Genomic DNA, 25,757 nt, shown 5'->3' with positions numbered 1-25,757 from the left:
TTTACCAAACATGTTTATCACGCATTTAAGACATCAGGCCTTCAACTTTCAGAAACAATCATTGCCACTTGTTTGCTTTGCTGCAAACGTTAACTGCCATTTTTCAAACTTTAGGACATGTTGCCATGGTAACCATGTCACGTAGCAACCATTTTCTGCCTGATTTGAGTTTACAGTATCAAAGACTTTTATCATAGAGAGTTTGGAGAAATTCTGAGACTATGCGTGCCACAGCTCCTATATAAAAGTTCAAGTCGTTACAGAGAATGGCTCTTAAATCATTAGGAATAGAATGACAATTAAAAACTTTTTTTTACCGGATAATTTTTTTAATAATTGAAATTTATTGATTTAAAACAAAGGGAGATAACACTTCAATACAGGTCAAGGTCATAATTAGGACACATTATGCTCTAACATACTGATAATAATAAATGCTAATTTTGTCCAAATATACAAAGTAAATGACCAATACATATCTGTTATGTATTCAATTTTATTGAATCTGAGGCTATTAGGGGTGGAGTACCTTAATCAACAGCTCACCTTCTTCTACACACTGTTCATTAACAGGCGTTGAAAATACATGTATGACAAAACTTGTAAGTTTTACAAATAATTTAATAAAATGTCTTATGACGTCACACCCAAAATACCAGAAAAGACCCAAGGTGATATAAATTAAGTAAATGTTTTGCTCCTTTTGTTATGCAGGTAAATTAAGACTTGTGAAAATAAATAGCTGAGTTTTACAGGATTAAATAACTAATTTAGATTTTGAACCAATGCTTAATTTAACCCAGGGTTGTCCCTAAGAATTAAAATAACAGGAGACATTAAAAAAGTAGAAGGGCATCTGGGGTTCCTCCCTTAACAGGGGGATGAGGAGGAATACCAGAGTAAGCGGGGGGGGGGGGGGGGGGGGGGTTATAGGCGGGGAAATTCCTTGGCCCTCATGTCTTGGGGACAACCCTATTAATCCATAGCATGTAGACACTTTGTTGGTTATATGAACTGATTCAAAATGATTTAGTCCTTAAGAAGTTATTTTTTTTTCAAAGGATGACTGCACTTAAGGACATGCGGAATTTGCGACAAAGTAAACTTTCAAAACAAGCATTTTTCTTTTCATTGCAAGAATGGTCAACATCCAATCTACAACTTTATGTAATTACGTTTAATAAAAGTGTGTATTTACGAAGTTCAAATCTGTTTTCAAAGGCAGGGGTCATCACAATTTCTTGAATCTCCGTTTGATAATGAGGACGCCCACTTTTTTACTGACTTTATACATAGTCAGCGCATGTTTGTCTATTGTTCTACGTTTAACAGTAGTTGTATATTTGCATAAATAATAATGTGTTAAAAGGAGATTAATAGACAAACATGCGCTCATGATTAAAAAGAGAAAAAACTGCTTCTTCTTACATTCGCTCTCTGTGTTGTAACCAAGGATTGTGACATGTTGAATATTATAATTCACCACGTGATTTCTTACTTCAGGTAACTTTGTGAATACTAAATTCCGTCACGTGACTTGTAAAGGTAGCATGTTTTGTGTTAACTAGGACACTGTGTTCGAACACGTTAAGTCATCTGGCATTGATATAAAATCTGCTTTAATTACATTGACGTGCTCATATTGTTAATTTCGTTTTGAAACCTTTGTCAGAAGTGTATTTGTGCCATACAGAATGGAGAGGGAGACTGGAAAGAGTGATCACGTTCTTTTTTTTCAAACATGTCATTGTTATTTATCAAGTCTAATTTTAGACCCATTCTTACAATGTTAGCTCCACCTCTCATGCATATCTAATGTTCAATCAAGGGCAGGTAAGTGTAAATTCACTATATTTGGAAAGCAGTAAGGACAAAAAACATTGAATCATTTTATTATATCACAGTCTAAAATCATTTTAAGATTTAAATGTGGTTCCAAATTGACAGTATTCTTTCATAAACACACAAAAGTGAGATAAGGTTTAGATATAAAAGCAAGAGAAGTAACCGAAAAAGACCCAAAAACAGGCGTTAAGTGCAGTCATCCTTTGAAGACAAATTCAAATGACAGCTGAGAAAAAAAAAAATCTTGGTTATTTTAGACTTCTAAGACCTAAACAACAAAAATAAAACAAAATAAGATACAATCCTTATTTATAAATATTTTGTAACATGTAAAATAATACCATTTTGAGCATATAAAAATTTTTAATTTTAATATTTCAGTTTTAAAAAATGACATAAAAACACACGTGCTGCTTTTAGTTAAGTCCCTTCTTTACAAATCTTCAAGTGATCATTAGCTTAAATAAACACATTGATCTGTAGGTGTTTTGAGTGCTATGAGCATAATAATGATCCTTGTTGGTAGAGACATCTATTGTGAAATGATAGGACATCTGTGACAGGGCGAGACATTGAAAACACCATATGAAAGACTATAAAGTCCTACACAAAGAGACACAATTTTTCTGTACCATTCTAGAATCTATCCTCCCTACCCTCTTCTACTCATGGTAAGTTGTCATAATCAATCATACAGAATCTGAATGTATACAAAATTGCAACCTCACAAGAATTTTTCATGCACCTTATGGTTCAGATCATGACAGTTCCTTTCATTATGGTGACCCTTTGAATCAAATTTGAGTTTTTATACCCGGTAATCCTTGCAAATAGCCGACCCTACCACTTGGTTCGTATTTTGAAGAAAGTACCTGAGAATGCTTTCACATCTGGACAAGCAGTTTTTTTTTTTTAAAGATGTCTTTATAATTCATAATTAGGTATCTCCCCTACGAAGACAGTTTGGCACTTCATTTAAACAAATTTGAATCCCTTTACCCAAAAGATACTTTGATGCAAGTTTGGTTGAAAATGGCCTAGTGGTTCTTGAGAAAAAGTCAAAAATGTTAAAAGTTTACAGAAAGACAGACAGATGGATGCCAGACAAAATTTGATCAGGAAAGCTCACTTTTTTCTTTGACTTAGGTGAGCTAATAAAACATTAAAAAATGATAAAAACATTTTAGAATAAGAAATACTCAGTTATGCATTCCCTGAAATGTTCTATTATCTGTTTTATTGCTGAGCATTCTTTGACCTCTCACACTCATCATTTGCTGTCATTCACCCTGTTTTCTGTTCCCCACTCACTTGGCTCATTCTTTGTTCTGCATTCAACCCTTCCCTATATATTTACTGTTCAGCACATTTTCATTAAATATTTGAAAGTCCAGGTACTCATAGATTTATTTGAAATATATAATACCAAAAAAAAAAAAAAATTTAAATATATATATCAGATGTGAGGAAGTTTCACACATTTGTTTGCATTTATTCATCATTTGCTCACCATCTTATTTGCTTTCATATGTTGGGAAGTATGTTGAACATTTTAGGGGCTGTACTATACCAAATCTTTAAAATTTCATTATTATACGTAGACTACAATTAATAATTTTCTTGAATGAAAAAATATTATTTGTATACTCTTGTCAATTCATGCAGCAAAATGTAATATGGGTGTTTTACATGTAATAAACAGGTTTAATTAAATTAGTAATCAATGCAATATAATATCCAATATCCACACCACACAGAGGAAGCTGGGGTGTGAAGTACCTGAGTCACTGTGTTTATTGGCTGTTTTGATTTAATTATTCATCAGATTTCCTGGCTATTGAACCATGCACATGATAAAAATGGATAAGTCCCTCTATGAAATAAGTGTATGCATTTCAAACTCTTTTAGCTACATGTATGTGATTCTTGTGTAGTATTCTTGATATAATTATATACATATTTGTTTAAGAAAAAAATTTAAGTACAAAAAAAAAGAACACTCTACAACATTGGTATACATTTCCCATTTTCATTCATACCAATTGATAAAAATTTCTCAATTTATGTAATAACAGTATATTACAGTACTATACAGCAGTAAAGGCTTTCATGGAGTATGGCAACCCTATAATGACTGAAATTAATCTCGGTCAACCTCATTTTATCAGTAATTGATACTTAACTCATTTTTTTTTTTTTTTTTTTACATTTTTGTCACAGTTTTTGAGAAGTCATTAAGTTCATGTCACAAACAAAGAAAAGAAAATAGGAGTCATTTTCTTATCTAAGAAATTTTACACAAATAACTTATAGTCAAGAGAGCTAGTTACTGAGAAATACATGTGATTGTACTAAAAATACACTTTTAAGATAATTTTAAAATATTAACATGAATTAAGATTTTAAGAAAAACTTTTTCATCATTTATCATTATCAGGGCAAGCTTAATGACTTTTTTAGTAGACGGGCCTCAATTTTCTTTTGTCCTGGGCTAGTGGGCTAATGTTAGTGTCAATTTAAATCCTGTAAAGACAAACCGACACAGGGTCTGTGATCTGAGTACATTTCAAAGGGTGTTAATAATTGAATATTCTTGCCAGACTTGTCAACTCTGGTTCCAAAGTTAAAGCCAAATATATAGAGAAAGGTAGACAAGACAAAAACGTTATGCCCAAGATCTTCAGGGGCATAAAAAATCGCTTCTGCAATTACAGACAATATAGTATAAAAACTGTCTAATCATCCGTTTCACTGTGAATTCTGTTCTTTATTTTCACCCACTTTTCTATTTTCTGTGTTTTTAATATTGTGCTATCCAACACCCTGTCTATTCTGACATACGGTATACAGTGTATGTTGAAATTAGACTGGTTTCACTGTATTACATAAAAAAAGGAGGAACTGACAATTATCTTAGAATCCTGTTTCTTTTTCCTTTCTTCTTAATTTTTGCACACTGAGCTTATAATGCAAAAATATAAATTTTCTTAATCTGTTGTGTCAAAATTCAAAAATTGCTAGTGTATAAAATATCCTGAACTTACAGGTAATTCATTTTGACAAAGAAAATATAAAAAAAAAAATGAAATGTAAAAAGAGATTTTGAAAAGAAATACTTGTGCTGTTGTAATTATGTATTTGTAAAAAAAAAAAAAAAGTTACCAAATTAATTTTTCTCTTTCAATTAGTTGTTATTAATTTTTTTTTTGTTGTTGTAAATTTCATTAAAAAGACCTACCTTTTAATGATCATTAATATCCCCACATTGTTCTTAAGATGGTGTAGAAATCTATGTTGTATACAAGCAAGTAAATAGTTCCTTGGTGTAAATAATTGATGTACAGGTAAATCACACAGGTACCAATGGACAGCCTCAATCTTCTAGTCAGTCCTGAATAATTAAAACCAGCCTGAAAATGATGCATGAACTCTTTGTTCCTCCTGACATTGATTTGGGGCAAAACATACATAAAAAAAAGATGTTTTATTAAGAAATACAATATTCTTTTTATTAATTTTCATTCCTTTACAATGAAATGACATTGCAAGTAGCTCAAGATTTAATAATTCAAATAAACTTACCTGAGAGTTGTCTTTTCCAAATTCTGAATTTTCATCAAGAAAAATTTAAAAAAAATCTTGTTTTAAAGAAGTTATAGTATCCTCACTAAGACAGCTTCTGCAGAAGTATAGAAACTTTTCCTTCACACTTCAGTTTCTGCTTTTTTCACTTTTCCATTTACCGGTACTAGCTGTTATCTTCATCATCAATCAAAAACGATGAAAGTTTCAATATTCCAACTTACGTAATTACATGTAGATCCTTGGAAATTTACTATGTCAGTTCTACATGACTGATTGTAGCCATGCATTATTGATTCTGAGGTGCTTAACTCATTCCCTATTGTGCCCGACCCCATTCAATAGCATAGGTGTGGATCAATCTGTTCACATCTGTCTCCTCTAATCAATTTCATATGTCTCACAAAACCCCTTTCTTATAAAGAGGAACTTAAACATTTAATAATGACACAGGATATTTGCACACTTATGTCAACTACAGTGGATTTCTACCATTTTATATTTTTCTAGCCAAGATTTATTTGAGGGAAGATTTCAGCATGATGAACTCATAGGTCATGCCAAATTCTTTCCATACAATAGGTTCAGTGCGACATTTCTACTTTATAAATTATAGTCTGTAATGTCATTTTACTCTGCTGTAATTTGTCATGATATAAAATACATAATGTGTAACAGCATGCAGTTTTTAACCTTTGAGTAAACATTAGAAATACAATAAATACACAACAGCTAGCTATAATATTTGACATTAACAACCCCAGTATAAATGATTTCAATGGCACTTAATTATTTTTAAAATATTCCTGAAAGGATAATACTAGTATATTGTAGATAAGTCCATATTTTATGCTGTAAACCTCAACATCATCTTAATATATGATTGAATTTAAACCACAATTCACAATTATTGTTGAAGCTTTTGTGAAATTACTAATTTTTTTTTTATTGGGAGGGGGGGGGGGGGGGGGAGAAGAGGTTTAGGTCCAGTCCTGGTCCTATATCCATATACGCAGGGGACAAGAATTTCACATTTTAGATAAATGTAGAAGTCTCATGGATCATCAAACTTCAGACAACAGGACAAGAGAAATTTTTGAGTCTTTTTAGTACGATATTAATCAAATCTTCAAATTAACTAACTCAGCATATTAACAACTGGTAAGCCCCATACTAAAGATTCAACACTAGGGGTTAGAATTGCACAACTGTCAAGGGCTAAATGACTCCCCAAAACAAACTAATTCAGAGAATTTGTGTCCCCTGCTTTAGAAAAAAAGAGAGTGGGAGAAATGAAAACTAGAACTGTCCAAAATGGACAAATACCTCCCACTGGGTTTTTCAGAAAAGGTACCAAGTCTCTAAAAATATTTTATGGATCTAGAGGTGTTCAAAATGATGACATTGACAGTCAAAATTTAATTGAAATTTACCTGAAATTTAATGAATGATGAGCTAAGCCAGTATAGCCTAATAAAACATCAAATTAGTATTCATTATATTGTTTTTTTTAATTAGATTGTAAAACTTGATGCATTGTGACCATTTTTCATATTTGTGAGACATGATGCTTTGCAATTTGTGTGTTGAGATTTAAAAAAAAAATGGAAATAAAAATATGATATTAAACAATATCAAATTAGTCTTGATAACTAACCAAATCAATTTTGAAAATAAAAGGCTGACCATCAAGTTACATATGCTATGAATTGCAATTAAAAGAGAGGCCAGTTCTGCTGTCCAATTCCCAAGAGATATACATGTAGATAACACATGCTTGATCAGAGATGTTCTAACAGAAAAGAGAAGACAGCTAGCCTTCCTACACTGAACCCCTCGAGAGCAATGAGTGGACATTTTTTTTTAGGTCTGTCTGTCTGCAGACATGATTTTGTCTGGACATTTTTTTGGAGACTAATGTATGGAGTTTTCTGAAAATTTGTACACTCAATATTCACCATAGAAAGATGTGCGCCTGCTATTCTCATCATGATTTTATAGGTGTTTTTCTTTTTTTGTAGACTTAGTCATTTTGGGTTCATGTAGATATGAGACATTCAATCAAGAAATTGCCAGTTGATACATCTGTAGAAAAATGTGAATTGCAGCTTAAAACCAGGTCATTAACACTTAAAAAATCACCAAGTATTAAAAAAAGTTTCTGGGTAGATAGTCCCTACAAATGTAAGAGTTATATGCAGTAACCTTTAAAAAAAAATGTTTCATCAAAATAACTTCTTTTTTTTTCATTTATACAGCTTTATAATAGACTTTTTAAAAAAAATGTTGTTTTTCACAGTAAGGACATAAATCTGCAATTATATTGTACTAAAAATACAGACTTAACAGTGGCATCATACAGCAGATAGTGTAAATCCATTCAACCTTTGAAAGTAATGAGTGGACATGCATTGAGTTAAAGATTATTTAATGAGTTCAATGTAGGAAGGCTAGCTGTCTTCTCTTTTCTGTTAGAGCATCTCTGATCAAGCATGTGTTATCTATATCCCTTGGAAAAAAAGCTCAAAGGGAACTATAATTATCATATGAAAACCATTTTTTGCAATATATGAATTTCTGACCTTGACCTTTGACTTTTTTGAACTCAAAATCAAAAGGGTTCTTTTAAAGACCATAGGGAGTTGTGTTATTATTGTAAAAAAACTCAAAGAAAATTGAAGTTACAATCTGAAAACTTTTATTTGTAATCTATGAATTTCTGACCTTGACCTTTGACCATCTGACCCTAAAATCAAGAAGGGTCTTTTTTAGGCTATAGGGAGTTGTGATATAAAATTTCATTGCAAAACCTCAAGGGCTTTTTGAAATATTGTCCAGAAAAAAAAAGTATTTCACACAGAGAATGTATGAATTTCTGACCTTTACCTGATCTTTTGACCTCAAAAGTCATCCTTCTTTCATTTTTGTTGCTTTCATGGATATGGAAAGGATTATTTAGCTCAGTGACTGCAATGTAAAAAGACTGGATTTGGATCAATGCTTTGATGCCAACTAGGCAGATGAAGTTTGCTTTGCAATGCATGAACAAATAATCATTCCTGAAAAGTGATTGTATAAACTAACACATAAACATAGGCATACCCAACCCCTACCCCTTTTTTGAAAGTAGTAATGTATTCTAAAGTTGTAACTAGTAAATGCTTGTAGTGAAGGATTGTCAAATGACCTTAATTTTTTGTTGCTTGTCAAAGATTTTGTCACATACAATACTGAGAGACAACACATTTACTTGGCTCAGCCCCCCCCCCCCCCCTTTAATGAATTGTAACAAGCAAATGTACAAAAAAAACTATTAAAAAAGATTCTTTTTATTGTTGCTATCATGCAATATGTAAAACACAAAAATCCTGCTTTTAACAAATACAGACTTTGTGTATATAAACAAGAAATAGAAATGCAACATTGGCTGAACTGAGTTCAGTATGAGGTAACATTGAACACAGTGAAAATCAATGAATTAATCTGCATATATAAGTAATCATGACAACCTTGCATGAAACACAACTTGAATGTATGAACATAAATCTTAATCATGCTGAATATTATTTTAAACATCTGTTGTACATGGAACACAATTCAGTATTGGTACAATCTATAACTTTATACATTTTAGTAACCCTAAACTGTGTTTGACACAATGCTTTTCCCATCACTATGCATTAAATTTATATTTTTTTCACCGCTTGGTATCACATTGAGAACAGATGCTCATGAGCATACAAGTTTCAAATATTTTATCCTAAAATTGAAAATAAATAGAAAACAAGTTTTGTCTTGGTATAGCAGCCTGACACACTGCTAAATGATTGGCACATTACAGAGAAAGCAACAGAGTTCCATGGGTGTTCAGAAGTTATCTGGTTAGAACTCCATACATGAACAAAGGATAGTTACCTCCCCTGGCATTAGTAAAATGAAGTTCCCTGCACAGTCACAAGCTGTATTATTCTGATATTATGTGGAAGTTTTCAATCTCTTTGACCCAACAGCTAAAAATATACAGTATATCACCCTATTATAAATATATACTGTAAATAAGCTTACTGTTTGTGGAATTTTGTGTACACTACCTTAAAAGAGCATGAAAATAACACTTGTAAAATTAATATCTAACTATAAAGCAATAAAAGAAAAAATTAAACTGCTGATTTAATCAGAATGATATTAGGATTTACAAAGTAAATATTCCAAAATAACTCGTACCCAAAGGAAAATCAAAGCTAATTAAATACAAAAGTTTTAAGAGTATTTAAGTACCAAATGAATATCTGAGATATGACTGCTCATGCAATTTTAAAACATTTCATATTTATATATATACATGTATTATACATCTGTATGTGCAATGAACTTTTTAAATTTTGTATACAAAAATTATCTTTCTTTAATGAATTTACCCTGAACTGACCTTTGACATAGCAAACTTCAGCATCCACCCCAAGAGACACAAGATAATCTATCCATAAAATCTGTTTATGTGAGAGTCTATCATTAGGACCTTTCACTTCACATATCTGTAAAAGGGAGATGAAAAAACATGGGTCACAATGCTCACCTTCTCTTCCTGACAAATGAAAATGTACATAAAAATAAACGAAAACTCATTATTGTCACCACATTAAAGTCCATGATTTTAACAATTTGAATTTATAGTTTATTGAGGGTTTTAGCTGAACACGACTTCCCAAAGGAAGAGATTTTTTTGTTCCATGTTCACCATATTTCTCTTTGGTTGCCTCATTTCTCTAGCCCCCATATAAGCCTCTCTGACTTCTTCGCAGTTCAAAGTATTTCGCTGTACAGATCTCACTTGTTCAGATGTATTTTGCATTACCGTTGTTACATGAATCAATAAAATAAAATGTAAACACTAAGACAATGTAAGAAAAACAACATGTCAGCCATGAGTTCCAGCTTTCCAGGTGTGTAATGATTGCAAAGGGTATATATACCCTAGTGCTGATATCAGAAATAAGAAGACTAATATGGCTATATATGAGTCATGTTCAGCTTTAATGTCAACTGTTCAGTTTTAATGTCAACTGAACACTTTGCAGTCATCCTGTTCTTTAGTTGCAGAACTGTAGCTCTCTGCTTGAGTAAATTCGGACAGATAAAGCTACAGATCCAAACATTATAAAAACCTTCGATTTATGCCGCCGCTTTTTTGTCACTCATTTCTGGTATTACATGTGTATTTCTTGTATTTTATGCTTTCCCCTGCTTTAAAAATGGTATCCAATAATTAACCATATATTTTACTCATATTCTCGATACTTTACTTACCTTTCAATTGTCCCAGACAGCCCTTTATGGTTTTTGGAATGTTGGTTCAAAAAAATTCGTATATATATATACATATATAACTACTCTTGTAAATAACTTGGACCCTTTCTAGCCCCTGGGGTCACAATTTAAACAATTTTGAAACTACAGGTATCAAGATGACAAATTGTGGACAAGCTGTTTTTGAGAAGAAGCTTTTTACAGTTTATTTTATAAAGGGTTGTCTTCTATTGATGCCCCAGGCTAACTCAAATGGCCAAACCTGAAAATACACTTTCCTTTAAATAAAATAGTCATTCAAAGATTTTTTTTCCTAATTCTTGAAATTTTTTAATCCCCACTAAATTCCTCATATAAAATTATTTCACTGTAAAAGAGATTCAATCTTCAATTTCACAAACTAGATTCCTCTTCACCAAAGAATACTTTCTGGTAAGTCTGTTCAAAAATTGCCTAGTGGTACTGAAGGAGAAGTTGAAAATATGATAAGTTTACATTTGAAAAACAACAGACAGATGGAAACCAGACATCCTTCCATCAGAAAAGCTCATGTGAGCTTTTGCCTTAGGTGAGCTAAGAATTACTCATTGGAATGACAGAAAATCATACCACTACAGGTACAATTTTTTTAATTCTGAACATTAATCCCATTATTACAATCTATATATGTTTTTAATTAAGTTTAAGAAAAAATATATATCTAAATATACATCTATGTAAGTGAAAGTAATATTTTATCATATATTTCATACATTAAGTGGATTTTGTAATCATAATTTCAGATTGAAGATATAACTTTGTTTAAAAACAAGTCTGTACCAACCTTGAGAGCACCTGTCTGTGGATTCCAAAGAGTGAGGTCGGGAAATCCTGACCGTGTGTGTCGAGGGTTCTTCACAAACCTCTCCAGCATCTGGGATAGTGTTCTTCCTCCCATACAAGATACCAAGCCCTAAAACACATATAAAGTACAGAAATATGTCAATTATTCTTCTTTTTTTACAATTTTGAGTGGCTACTTCATTTTCCTTGCTTTTGTGAGTTAGATCTTACATGAGGCTTCCAGTTTTCAATGATGAATTAAATACATGTTAATTCCTTACCTGTGCATGACCGAGACACAAGAATCTCTCCCAGTTCAGACCAGTACACATCACTCCAAAGTGATTTTCCCACACAGAGGTCATCATAGAATGGAGCTCCTGAAAGTGGAACAAGGGCAAAAATACCATAAAGTAATAATGTACATTTCACTATAAGACCTGATTTATGTTTTTTATTCCCCCCGTATCGAAGATTCGGGAGTATATAGTTTTTGCTCTGTCCGTCCATCTGTCTGTCTGTTTGTCCGCAAAAGCTTTAACACTGCTCATATCTTTTGATTGGTTGGAGCTATGGCTTTCATATTTTACATGTGTATTCCTTGTGACAAGACCTTTCTTTGGGTACCATCAAATTTGACCTTTTGACCTTGACCTTGAAGTTTGACCCAGTTTTTCAAATATTTTCCCAAATGTAACCTTGGCCATAACTTTTGAACAGTTGGTGCTAGGGCTATCAAACTTCACATGTGTAATCCTTGTGACAAGACCTTCCTTTGGATACCAACAACTTTGACCCTTTGACCTTGATTTAGGATTTTGACCTACTTTTGAAAACTTTAACCTTGGTCATAACTTTTTAAACGGTTTTGCTAGGGCTTTCATATTTCACATATGTAATCCTTGTGACAAGACCTTCCATTGGATACCAACAACTTTGACCCTTTGACCTTGACCTTGGAGTTTGACCTACTTTTTGAAATCTTTAACCTTGGCCATAACTTCTGAACAGTTGGTGCTAGGGTTTTCATTCTTCACATGTGTAATCCTTGTGACAAGCCCTTCCTTTAGATACCAACAATTATAGCCCATTGACCTTGACCTTGGAGTTTGACCTACTTTTGAAAAACTTTAACCTTGGTCATATCTTTTAAACGGTTGGTGCTAGGGCTTTCATAATTCACATATGTATTTCTTGTGAGAAGGCATTTCCTTTGGCACCATCAAATTTGACCTTGATTTGATGTTTGACTTACTTTTGAAAAACTTTAACCTTTTCCATGTCTTTTCAATGGTTGCTGCTAGGGCTTTCTTATTTCACAGGTAAATTCCTTGGGACAAGGCCTTACTTTGGGTACCAACATATTTGATTTGCATTTGAGAAAGTTTAACCTTCGTTATAAGTTGCCATACGGGGGCATCAGTGTTTCACAAACACATCTTGTTTTTCTTAGAACTTTCTACATGTACTCAATAAAATACTGAAAAGGAGACCATTTTTTTTTTTTGTAGATATTCCACAATTTCTCAGTGTTTACAATAGGTCAACCTACATGTCACCTATAAAAAATGCCAAAAATATCTAAACCATCTAATATTTCTAAAGCTTCTCCATGACAAAAGTTGGGAAATACATTGGTAAAAAATACCTTATAGATTGAAATAAGACCTTCTTCAGTGATATGACACTGGTAAAACTGTTCAAATGCTTGTATCATTTAATATATACCTGGTTCAAACTTGAAAAAATACAGAAAGCTTGTCATTAATTGTCTAAGCTACAGATTTCTACAAGTTAATCTACAAACCTCTACTTCAGCATTCTTGATTTTCTCCAGCTGCTGGTCAATGGCTGATTGTCGATTTGTGTAAAACTGTGTAGTGTACAAATCTAATGGGTGGGTCTGATAGGTAGAGTGAAATGCATCAGGAACATCCATAAAAAGGATGTCCCAGAAAAATAGGGCAAACAGGTTTGACAATATGGAACCTTCAGCATGTAATCCTAAAATAAAGAATGTAGAATTTAATTCAAAAGTGGCAAATTAGTATAATGGATGACTAAGATGAATTTTTCTTAAATCCCCCTTATTCCTAAGCAATCAACTAGTAATGCATTTCACATGCCGAAGCCCCTTCAATTGTATGACTGATTGCATCAATACCCTCTGGATATCCATTGTTCTTATAATGCTCCATGACAAGTTCCTCCACCCCACAGAATGTCAGCTTGTCTTCATCACCATCTGGGTCTGCCATGATAAACTTGTACCTCATTCCTGGCATGTTATCTGACAGAACAGTGCCTTCAATACATACCTAGAAATGACACACAAGTAAAACATGTTTAAAAATTATTCTTGCCATTTCTTGTTATACATGTACATGTATTTCCATCCAAATTACTTATTATTATTGTTTTTATTCCTTGTACCTCTGGTGTTGCTTTAACACCTTCATCTGGAAGTTTTTTCAACCTGTCCTTAAACTTGGATTTTGGAGCATTACATATTTTCTCTGCTCTCTGGTACAGAGCCAGGCGTCTCCCTGCTGTCACAGATTTATCTCTCAGTCCACTTGCTACTGCCTCCAGAGCCTGTAAAATTTACACCAATATCAATAATCAATATTTACACAGATTACACTATCTAACTTATTCTTAAGTGCACAGGAACTTTGAAGCAATTTATATATTCAAATAAATTTTAAAAAATCCTTTACTGTCATTTTCGGCTGTAATTTTGAATTAAACTTAATCCTATGATTCCTAAGGATTATTTAATATTAAGCAGTTTCAACACCTGAATACGAATCATTTTTATTTGAATTATTTTGTAATCCATATCTGTAACAATGACACCAATTAAAATACCTTTTCTTGGTTTTTAAGATGAGCATCATAATTTAGGGCAAGTCTTTCCCACCAATGCCCCCTGTAATCTGTACAATAAACCTGCTGACTTAGTAATTTCCTCAGCACAGACACTGCCCCTGTGTATTCTTTTCTCCTCTGCAGGAGTTCTACCCCTTGGTTTATGATCCTGGTGTACACACTAAAGGCTGTGAAAGGTCTCAAAAAATGTGGTAAAGTCTTATCATGGCTGAAACAGAAAGCATAACAATAGAATCACTTAGTATTTCCCATTGCACATAAAATATCTGACAAATGTATAATAATGTAGTCCATTCTTCAGGTTCTGAAAATCAGCAATTAAGTAATTGAAAATGTTCACATATTAAAATGTCAATGAATTTACAAAGTAATGTGAATATACCTGTGTTACTTCTTCAAAATTCATCATTAAAATTTATCATTTTATATAGGAAAAATTATCAAATCTCAAATACATTTTCAGGAAATGTGAATAAAAAACACCAATTAAGATAAACTACAATAGTTATCTAGGCATTTGGAAGAAAATGCTGCACCCCATCCCCCCCCCCCCCCCCATCTTAATTTAGTTCTTTCTATTAACTTCAGTTGTAATATATATATACAGTGCATAAAGCATGTGATAACATTTGCAAGATATCACAGATCACTTCCAGTATTGTGCTAATAAACATTAATTGATATCTAACTAAGATAGTTTACATGAAATTCAATTTCTTTAAAAATGTAATTTTGTTTGGTACTTTTATGGAATGCAAATGTCTACTTTTACAAGACCATTTCTAAGACTTCAAAGTACCTTGAATCATATTAAGATGCATGAAATGAAAATTGTTGCACAAAAAAAATTTCAATTTCAAACTTCATTTTAAGACTTATTCAAATAAATAATAAATTTAAGAGTCATTACTACTGGCTAAGGTGAGAATATCCTTAAATTTAGAAAAAAAAAAGTGACATATAGTTGAGGTGTAAGATAAAACTATTTCTGCATATGCAAACTTTTTACGTTTGCAATTTTTTTGTCATTAGAAATAATCTTTTACAATCATCAAATAATTGTAAAAGGGCATACGATTATCCTATTGGAAAAAATCATGATCATAACACATTGTAGAGTCATAATAAACCTATTTCTGGAGAAAGATCAACATCAGTCGACTTGGTTTGGTGATTCTGATCTAAAAAGTGGGGAAAATATTGCTCTGAAATGATTTGACTCGGCAGGAGATAACAGAAATCTGATTATATTTAGCAAACACCCAGTAATGTATATACATGTACTGTAAGCATGATGGTATGGGTGTGATCACGAAAACAAACCATTAAAAACATTATACTATATGAGTTATTGTAATATCATTATAATATAAGTCAATATGAAAAATGGAAAACAATTAGTATACTGTATGGACTTCATCTAAATACTAGTTAAGAAATACTTAATCTCAACAAATATCTATAAGATATCAATTATTTCTGTATTGCATTCCAACATACATGTATTTTTGTTTACATTTTAATCAACTTTTTACATACAACATGAATTTCAGCAAAAGTAAAGCATGCTAAACAAAAACAAAATAAAACAGCGATAACAGATATCTCTAATGATGCTGTAGCTCTACTGGTTTGAACTTACAACAGTGTCAGAAAAGAGTTACATTGGACCTGTAATATTCCTTTTTCGAGTATTTACCATGTTTACAGCTATAAAATAATATATCTTAATGATTTCTGAACTTGTACCAAGTTTTATTGAAATCAGACAATAAGCAGTCTATGCGAAAGACATCGGACCGTCGGACTTGACCGATGTGCAGTGCTTCTTGTCTGATGCGTCATTTTTTACACCGGACCAGAATGTCCGATGTCTCAGCGTCCGGTTTTGAGCTTTACTATTTTGACGCGGCGTCATTCAAATGTTTGTTATAAGTAAAAAAATATCGCAAAAATCCAAATACGTAAATGAATTGATTAAAACCGCATGGACCGTCTACAGTAATAAGATTTCCTAGGTTCTGCATTTTTCACGTATTTCATTTTTTTACATTAGGTTTTTTCGGTCTGACAAAATTTGGTTCGGTCCTGTGTGTTCATTGATTACACAGGACCGAATGTCCTGTGTGGTCCAAAAAATTTTCGCATAGACTGCAATAAGGAGAATATTATGATACAGAGAGGAAGTTCAGATTTTGGTCATACTTAGCTATAGCATTGTCTTTCTTCAGATCTTCTACTCTCTCTTTTGCCTCAAGATATACTGAATATGCAGCTTCAAACTCATTTCTCTCAAGTCTGCTCCATAAGTCAGCTTCCAATAAGCAGGCTTTAGAAAATCTACAAAGGAGTAAGTAATTTTTACAATTTACCTACAGCATATGATCTACATAGGTATATATGTTTACATTTACAAATATACAAGGCCAATACCTCAACACTGATTCTCTGTCTTTAAATATCTTTGTCTCTCTGCTCACTGTAAAGGTTGGATACACTGTATCCCCAATGTTAACTTGTAACATTCTGAATCTGAAAAAAAACCCCATCAAATTACCTCTACAGAACAGGTTCTTTCAGGAAAGTATACTTTTTCAATGTATGAAGAAAACTTACAGTTGACTCTGCCCAGCATTAGCATTGTCATCATCCAGAATCGTGTCTGAAAGGGAGAAGAGCATTAGCATCCTCACAAAGACAAACCGTGGCTCCTCACACAGACACACACATGGTCCCAGCTGCTTCTTCACCCTACAAAGACATCAAATTTAACATTGTTGTCAGATAAAATATTTTTCTTTTATCATTTCATCTTAGATTGTATGAAAAACTTTATTTCATTCATAAAACATTTACATTGCTTGGTATGTTGTATTGTTACATGTAGTACCTTTTCAGCATAACTTGATAAGGGTCAAGGCCTGGCACCTTGAACATGGATCCTATTGTGTTTTCTTTACATTTCTTCAGTAGAGCTGGAATTATTGCCTTCTTGTTTGTGATGGAGGATATATGGTAGGTTTTGGCAAATGATTTCAAATCTGGGGCAGACAGCAGATTGAGAGCTTTCTCCAAGTCATCCAGATCATTTTCTGTCAATTTTAAAAATACATGTACAAATAATTCATACCTGGATCATTGAAAGGATAATATTACTGACATATAGTATATAAAGAGATAGAAAAAGATCTTGTCTAATCATGGAATTATCAAAGACACTCAGTGCCAGGATCCCCTCCCCTGCAATACCAGAACCCTGTCTAACAAATGACAGTCCTTGTAAAATCAAACAAAATTTATCTGATTCATTAAATTTCTCAGCTCATTATCATAAGTAACTGACCAGAGCTTAAGAAGCCTTCTCTTTTGAGCTCTTGAAACACATTTGATAAATCATCCTTGATTCCTGGGTATTTGATCTGTTGTTGTGTCAACCATTTCCATTTTCTCCCAAATAACCTAACATATAACTTTTGAGCAGGTTCTGTAATAAGCAAACAGTTTAGTTCTAAAATTCTTAATTTTATCACATTTGGCAACATAATACATATATCACAGAAAATTGAAAGTAAAGTTGCATGGAAAGTATGGTGTTAAAATGAATCAATATCCACAGAATAATTCTGATTTCCTATTACATGCACAGTTGAACTTTGATATCTCAAACATCAATATACTGAATATCATGAATATGTCAAAGTGACTTGGAAATCCCCACAACTCTTTTCTTTATACATTCAACCTAAATACATGTATCATGAAAATCCTCAAATATCTCAAAGTTTTTTTTTAAGTTCAAGATAACAAAATTTGACTGCATTTCAACAAAACATAAAAGACAATTTTTATTACTTAAACAGTCTGTTTTAGCTTCAACAAACATTGAATACTTACCTGTGAGTTCACCAAAGATACTGACAAATTTCCTGTCCTCATCATTGAAGAGATTCAAATCATCCTCACAGGAGAGAATGGTGCTAATGATTGTTCGAAAATTTTCTAAATAATAGGGGGTCTGAATTACATTCTCTTCATCCTCAGGCAAATCTGAATTACTGCTGCCTTTAAAGAAAAGCATGGAATTTATTAAACATTACAAGTGTCATCAAAGGTTTGTGTTTTAGATGAAAGGCAATGCAAGGTAAACCAAATTAAAACCAGAGGTCTGTAACAAGACTGTAGCTCCATTGGTGTAATATGTAAGTTTGTTGTATATAAAAAGATGTATCTTTTATATAGTCAACTTGTACATCAAGTCTTATTGTAGATCACCAAATTTTTGTGACACCTTATTTTTGTGAAATAGGTATATGGTATTTATAAGCAAGACAATTTTTTTTAAAAATTCTAGGTATTGTTGTATAAAATCTTTAATAATAGAAATATGAATGAAATATTCATGAATGAAATTTTTGCAAGCAGACCGTCTCACACAATTACATGAAAATAAAATTCTTGCAATTTAAGTGATTTACAGTTTTGAAATCAGACTAAAACTGTAAGAGGAGTAGCATTTACAAAGAATTTCACAGAATTTCTACTTTTAGTAACCATGGCAACATCTTTTGTCAAAATACAGTTGTATATAGAATTATGTATCTTAGTATAGTTTAATTGTGTACTAAGTCTTATTGAAGTAAGACCAAATATGTTGCCTAGAGGAATAAAACTGAAAGGATTTCATAGAAATTTCAATTTTTAGTAATCATGACAAGACCATTAATCCAAATCAAAAACCAACATACAGAATTATCTAATCTTACTCTTCGTGTAGTTTACTTCTGTATCAAGACTTAACAAAATGCAACCAAAACTCTAGTAGGAGTAGCATTTTGAATCCTATTTTCAGTAACCATGCAATACATTCCTCAAAAAATCAAAAACTGATACATAAAATCATGTATCTTAGTATAGCCTATTTGAGTACTTATATAAGTCTTACTGAAATTGGATCAAAACTGTGGGAGGAGTAGCACCTTGAAAAATTGTTTACGGACATATGGATTGATGACGGACACCTTACTCATGCATAAACTCTTCTGGTCTCTGACCAGTAGAGCTAAAAAACTAACTGTTGTCTTTTGGCAGTGGGGTAGAAGTTCCAGAGTTGATTGAGTGTGCTTCATCAGTTTCTACATTGTTTTCTTTAGTCTTTGTTCTTCTAGAATTAGGAGAACTAACATTAGGCACACTTTTATTTCTCCTTATTATACTGATGCTGTCATGTTTCTCATCATCAGTTTTCAATCTTTTCTCTATCAAGCTAGTTTCTTTACTTGGACATTCAGACTTTCGTTTTCTAAGAGAAAGTTTCTTCTTGGAGTTTACCTCAGTGTTTGAGCTGGATAGAGATACCTGAGGTTCAACTTTTACAGTTTTTTCTGATTTTTCACACCCAGTTCTATTATTTTCTTTAATTTTGGAATGTATTTGATCTGTAGAAAATGGCCCTGTCTCATTTAAATCAGCATTACTGCCTAATGTGGATTCTGATGTGGAGTCTAATGTTTTGTTGTCTTCTTTGACTCTACTTTTCCTCAAGCTTAACCTTTTCACAGATTTTGATGTCCTTTCTTTGGACAAAAAATATTCAGATGTTGTTTCAACATAGGTTATCTGTATGTCTTCATCTTCTTCTTTCGAGTTTGTGCCTGATATGGAAATGACTTCTGATTTGCTTACTTCATTAGCAAGCTGCTGCTTCTGCTTCTTAAACATTGAAGTGATTGTCTGAAATCCTTGTTCTTTCTTCTTTTGTGGAGTTTTTCCCTTTTTGTTCATTAATTTTTCTTTCATAGCTTAATCTAAAAAAAAACAAACAAACAAATTAATTCTTTGGATATAAGCATTAACTAAGATAAATAAAAACTGGACTGTATAAGTAATATTTTAACTGCATATCTACCATGTTCCAACTGTGTATATTTAAAGAGGAGTATGATACCCTCTCATTGAAATAAGATCTCTGAGGATAAAAAGCATGGAGGAAACAAGTAAATGTAAAATTGGGGGGGATCTTTACATTGGAAAAGGGTTACAACATTACTAATTTAATTATACATGTACCACAGGAGTTACTGGTAGTGAAATCTGTAACTAACATTATACCAGTGTTTGAAACTCACGATAGAATTAGCTAGACATGCAGGACTGACTGCTAGTGAAAGTTGTCAGCCCAGCCAAAACTCAACCAGCCCGAGAATATAAGTCTTTTATAATAAATGTGTTTTAGCAATAATGTGAATGGGGCACGATCACCATAACTTCCATCCCGAATCTATAGGCTGTTGAATTCTACCCCTTTGCTTGTTACACTTAGCTACCAATACTATCAGTTGATTTGAGAGATATTTATCAAATATATGAATTTTAATTCATGGGAAATTTTAACACGTCCAGCCGGGCGTTGATACGTGCAAAGCTGTTAGTTCACAGCAAAATTTGTGCATCTCGGGCGGTCGGGCCCACGCTTATCTCAAACACTGATTATACCAACAAATTTTTTACCAAACCAGCACCTGCAGAATGGTTGGATGTCCTGCTTACTGCTTATTGCAGTCTCTAATATCATTGTGTATTTAAGATTCTATTCAGACTCTTGCAGTCTGATTATTTAGCAGTGATTCATTTTTGCTAGTATCCAAGCGTTTCTGATCTGCTACGCTCCCAACAAACTCTTGGCCTATCATATGCTATCATAGTTGAGATTGTTTATGTCATTTGATCTCGAATAAAGAGCTTTTCCTAATTAAAAATCTTAAATTTATAGAGAAAACATAAAAAGAAGGTTTCACTGATGTTCATTATTTGTTATTTATAGTGCAAGTTACATCTGCATGTAGATACAAGATCACATTATATGCATATCAACTTTAAAGTGGATGACACCACTGCTACATGTGTATTTACAGAATCAATAGCCGTTACAATCATTTGGCCAGTAAAGGGTCAGGGTATACCAATTTGGTTGTGCTGTAAATATAAGCAGGCATTATTTCAAAATCTAAATTGTATGTCATAATTGTCTAAAGACCTGCTGATTTGAATGTAACTTCATCTAATTTCAATCTTCTAAGTTCTAAAGCAACCTAGATTAAAAATATCTGTCCTGTAGATCACAGATTGCCATGTCTAGGAAAAGTTAAAATAAATGCCACTTAACAAGTTTATGGTATTTCCAATGAATAAAGAGAATTAGCAATCAAATCTACAATGAGGAAAACAACAGACAACAAATATAGTATTTATGGGTATTCAGAACTAGTGATATGACAGCATGAAATTATCCCAATATCAGCCATTGATCTATTTTTATTTTTCTGCAAGCTTTAGATATTTGTTAATTAAAAACACATACAGATCATGACATGATTATTTTTGATAGCTGTATCAAAATAATATACAGTTGAACTTCGGTATATATATATCCAGCGTTTTTTTTCCTTATATAACTGGTACCGATAAACGGTACCATTCCCAATACCAACAAATGTTAATTTTTCCCAATTTTGAGATTAAAAATTCCCAATTCAACTGCCAAGCAACAGACTATGATGACATCGTATTTCTTTTTAAATGAAACATTGTACAAGTTGACTAATTGTTTCACTTCTACTTCAATCTAATTTAAAAGTAGAGATTAGTCGAAATATGGCGGAACCTCAGACCGACCTGGTGTAGGCAGCATATAAGTGTCATACATTTTGACAAATTGAAAGCATGAAAATGCGAAAACAAGGGACATTGATATGAAAAACAATAAATACTTGTTGTTTATTCTTTAAAACACAGAGTAATAGGTTATGAGGTTGGAATAAACGGAAAATACGTTTCAATTGTTTAAATGACAGAAAATTCTCCTTTGTAAGTTTGTTCTACTTCGATGCTATTTTCCCCAATCGAATTGGTACTGGACCCTTTCCCAATGGGTAGAAAAAAATCGCTGGTATCTCGAACACTGAGATCTTGAATACCATGGATATGTCGAAGTGATTTGGAAGTCCCAATTGCTTATTCCTTAAGTATTTTACCCTTGATATCCCGAACCCTCGGATATCTTGAAGTATTTTTTCGGTCCCATCGGGTTCGAGATAACGAGGTTTGACTGTACGTGAAAAATTAAGGTTCTGACAGATGGTTTTCTGTGGACAAATGCTAATTGTTGTGATCTGGATTTATTGAATTGTAAAGTAGGTCAACTATTTTAAGGTGTTGAACACAAATTGACCACAAAAATAAATAAAAATACATAAATAAATAAATAACATACATAAATAAGCCTTTATACCATAGATTTCAATATTTTTTACACTTTTAAATTAATCAATTATCAGCTCTTAAACTATTGATAATGTGGAACTGGTCAAAAACTTGGAACTAGGCAAATAACTGTATCTTTAATACTGATCATTGTTTACTTTTCTTTTCCTACAGAAACGAGAAAAATCCTGGACAGAGATATTTTTTACTTTAGCTTTGCAATGCACTTGCTGAATACAGAGTCTCTGAAAACCAAATATTTCTATCAGTCATTCTGACTGATGACCCAATATTTTCTAACAGTCCAAAGCAAATTCCATCAGTCTGAATAAATTCTATTATAATTCATTATGTAATTTAAAAGAAAATGGTATTGATTGGGACTGGTCATGTCGTTTCATCTGAAGTAAACATCAAATTGCTGCAGATCATCAATGCCAACCTACCCGCAATGTTTTCCCTAAGAACTGGCTACCGACCAAATTGACTGCTTCAGTTGATAAAAATGCCACTTTGAAATTAAAAAATCCAAATTTAATTGTTGAAAGGTCCACAGAATAATTGTAATAATTGTAATAAACTTCAAGCCAAGCCTGTTACAATTGATCTCTAACCCTTTACTTTGAAATAAAGGAAAAACACTGTAACTGGACCTTGAAAGTAAACTCTGCAAATAGTCAAATAATATCAATAAACTCCAATAACACCTTGAGAAAAAATCCTGACGTTAAAGCAACACAGGGGCTTGCTCCTGGAGCGTAATTAAATATTTAATAAAAAAAAAAAATCATATACCAACTACTAAATCTAGGGACCTACACCTGCACCGTACATTTGGACGAGAATGCGGGTGGTTACGTTCCGATTACTTGTTCGACCCGCGTGGTTTCGACACGAATCCATGTTCGACCCGAGTGGTTTCGTTCCAAAGCAATTAATTGCTTCGGAACGAAATTAATTAACACTTTAACCATGCAGTTTAACATTTTATATTTTCGTCTACATTTTTTTTTATATCGACCACATATATTTGTGTTAATTATCGTATGTAATTTAATTCGGAGAAACGTACATTGTTTAGACAGTGCATATGTGTTCACGGTACATTTGAAGAAGTATTTGATTATTTATTATGGAAAACTCATTACTAAATCAAATTTATCAACATCCATGCTCCGCGATAGTAGAAAAAAATGTTAGGAAACCTTCTCACTGCATGTTGACTACATATACGGAAACAACTACCTATTGACACGCACATCTCTGAAGCCATACAATATACAGCTACCGAATATCCATTTGTTTACCGCACAGTGTATATCCCTGTACTCAGGTATTGACATGTTGGGATATATATTAGAGTAGGTCGAAACCACTTGGGTCGTAACCACGCGGGTCACACACGGAATCGGAACGTAACCACCCGACACCTTGGACGACTGTTGGATATTGACGATTAGAAAACTAAAACAGCTTAGAGTGTTTCAGGGAAACTATAAACGTGAAAAATTCAGTTGCAGAAATCTTCAATACTACCATGTTTTGGACAAGATGACATAGATTTTTTTCTGTCGTGTAATTAACCAACCAAACTTTCAGGCAACATCAATTCGTTTTTTCGCACGCAGGAAATAAAATAAGATGTACTAACACATAAACCAATAAATCGGATTGAGTAATTCCGGATATTTTTAGCTCACCCGAGCCAAATGGGACCAGCCAAATGCTCAAGATTTTCTCACTATGGTTATATTTATTTGTATGAAGGTATATATAAGTTTGTTAATTCATAATTTTTTATATTATTAGTATCTACACACTTCGCTTAATTAAAAATGAAAACAAAAAAATGGGATCAATTTGATTCTTTTGGCACTAAGGTACATTTAATATGACCTTTTTGCACTGTAATTGTGTCTTAAACATAAATCACTATGGAGTTTTTCCTCCAATATTATTTATCAAAAAAAAAAAACAGATGTGTTTGTGAAACACTGATGCTTCCGTATGGCAACTTATAACAAAGGTTAAACTTTCTCAAATGCAAATCAAATATGTTGGTACCCAAAGTAAGGTCTTGTTTCAAGGAATATACCTGTGAAATATGAAAGCCCTAGCAGCAACCATTGAATAGATATGGAAATTTTTTTTTCAAAAGTAATTCAAACATCAAGGTCAAGGCCAAATGGTCAAAATTAATGGTGCCTAAGGAAAGGCCTTCTCACAAGAAATATACAGGTGAAATATGAAAGCTGAAGTACCAATCGTTCAAAAGTTATGACGAAGGTTAAAGTGTTTCAAAAGTAGGTCAAACTCCAAGGTCAAGGTCAATGGATTACAATTGTTGGCATCCAAAGGAAGGTCTTGTCACAAGGAAAAAACTTTTTAAATATGAAAGCCCTAGCAACAACTTTTCAAAAGTTGTGTCCAAGGTTAAAGTTTTCGAAAGGTAGGTCAAAGTCCAAGGTCAAAGGGTCAAAGTTGTTGGTATCCAAAGGAAGGTCTTGTCACAAGGATTATATATGTGAAGTATGAAAGTCCTAGCACCAACGGTTCAAATGTTATGGCCAAGGTTAAAGTTTTCCAAAAGTAAGTCAAACTCTTAGGTCAAAGTCAAAGGGTCAAAGTTGTTGGTATCCAAAGAAAAGTTCTTGTCACAAGGATTACATATGTGAAGTATGAAAGTCCTAGCATCAGCGATTCAAAAGTTATGGCCAAGGTTAAAGTTTTTCAAAAGTAGGTCAAACTCCAAGGTCAAGGTCAAAGGGTCCAAGTTGTTGGAATCCAAAGGATGGTCTTGTCACAACGTGACAAGGATTACATATGTGAAGTATGAAAGCCCTAGCACCAGCTGTTTAAAAGCTATGGCCAATGTTAACATTTTACAAAAGTAGGTCTAACTTCAAGGTCAAGGTCAAAGGGTCAAAGTTGTTGATATCCAAAGGAAGGTCTTGTCACAAGGATTACATATGCTAAGTATGAAAGCCTTAGCACTAACTGTTCAAAAGTTATGGCCAAGGTTAAAGTTTTTCAAAAGTAGGTCAAACTAC

At 32.8% G+C, this 25,757-nt stretch overlaps 1 protein-coding gene across 1 annotated transcript; it reads right to left on the bottom strand.

The window, feature by feature from the left end:
- Window positions 1-8,740: 8,740 nt before the first annotated feature.
- Window positions 8,741-24,305, bottom strand: LOC133182189 (fanconi-associated nuclease 1-like). The gene is made up of 16 exons (XM_061316934.1): window positions 24,244-24,305; window positions 19,521-20,252; window positions 18,343-18,510; window positions 17,792-17,932; window positions 17,339-17,540; window positions 17,065-17,199; window positions 16,882-16,980; window positions 16,654-16,788; window positions 14,428-14,656; window positions 13,990-14,151; window positions 13,721-13,874; window positions 13,364-13,560; window positions 11,838-11,936; window positions 11,558-11,686; window positions 9,857-9,962; window positions 8,741-9,437 (listed from the first exon to the last, which is right to left on the bottom strand). The coding sequence occupies exons 2-16, from the start codon at window positions 20,242-20,244 to the stop codon at window positions 9,403-9,405; spliced, it is 2,715 nt and encodes a 904-aa protein (XP_061172918.1). The 5' UTR covers window positions 20,245-20,252; window positions 24,244-24,305; the 3' UTR covers window positions 8,741-9,402.
- Between the last annotated feature and the right edge of the window lie 1,452 nt (window positions 24,306-25,757).

Source organism: Saccostrea echinata, unplaced genomic scaffold (assembly GCF_033153115.1).
Source record: "Saccostrea echinata isolate AGI-Se365-2 ecotype Australia unplaced genomic scaffold, CSIRO_AGI_Sech_v1 ptg000009l, whole genome shotgun sequence".
Lineage (NCBI taxonomy): Eukaryota > Metazoa > Mollusca > Bivalvia > Ostreida > Ostreidae > Saccostrea > Saccostrea echinata.
Note: the sequence above shows the minus strand (reverse complement) of the source record. Positions and strands in the feature narration are given on the sequence as shown.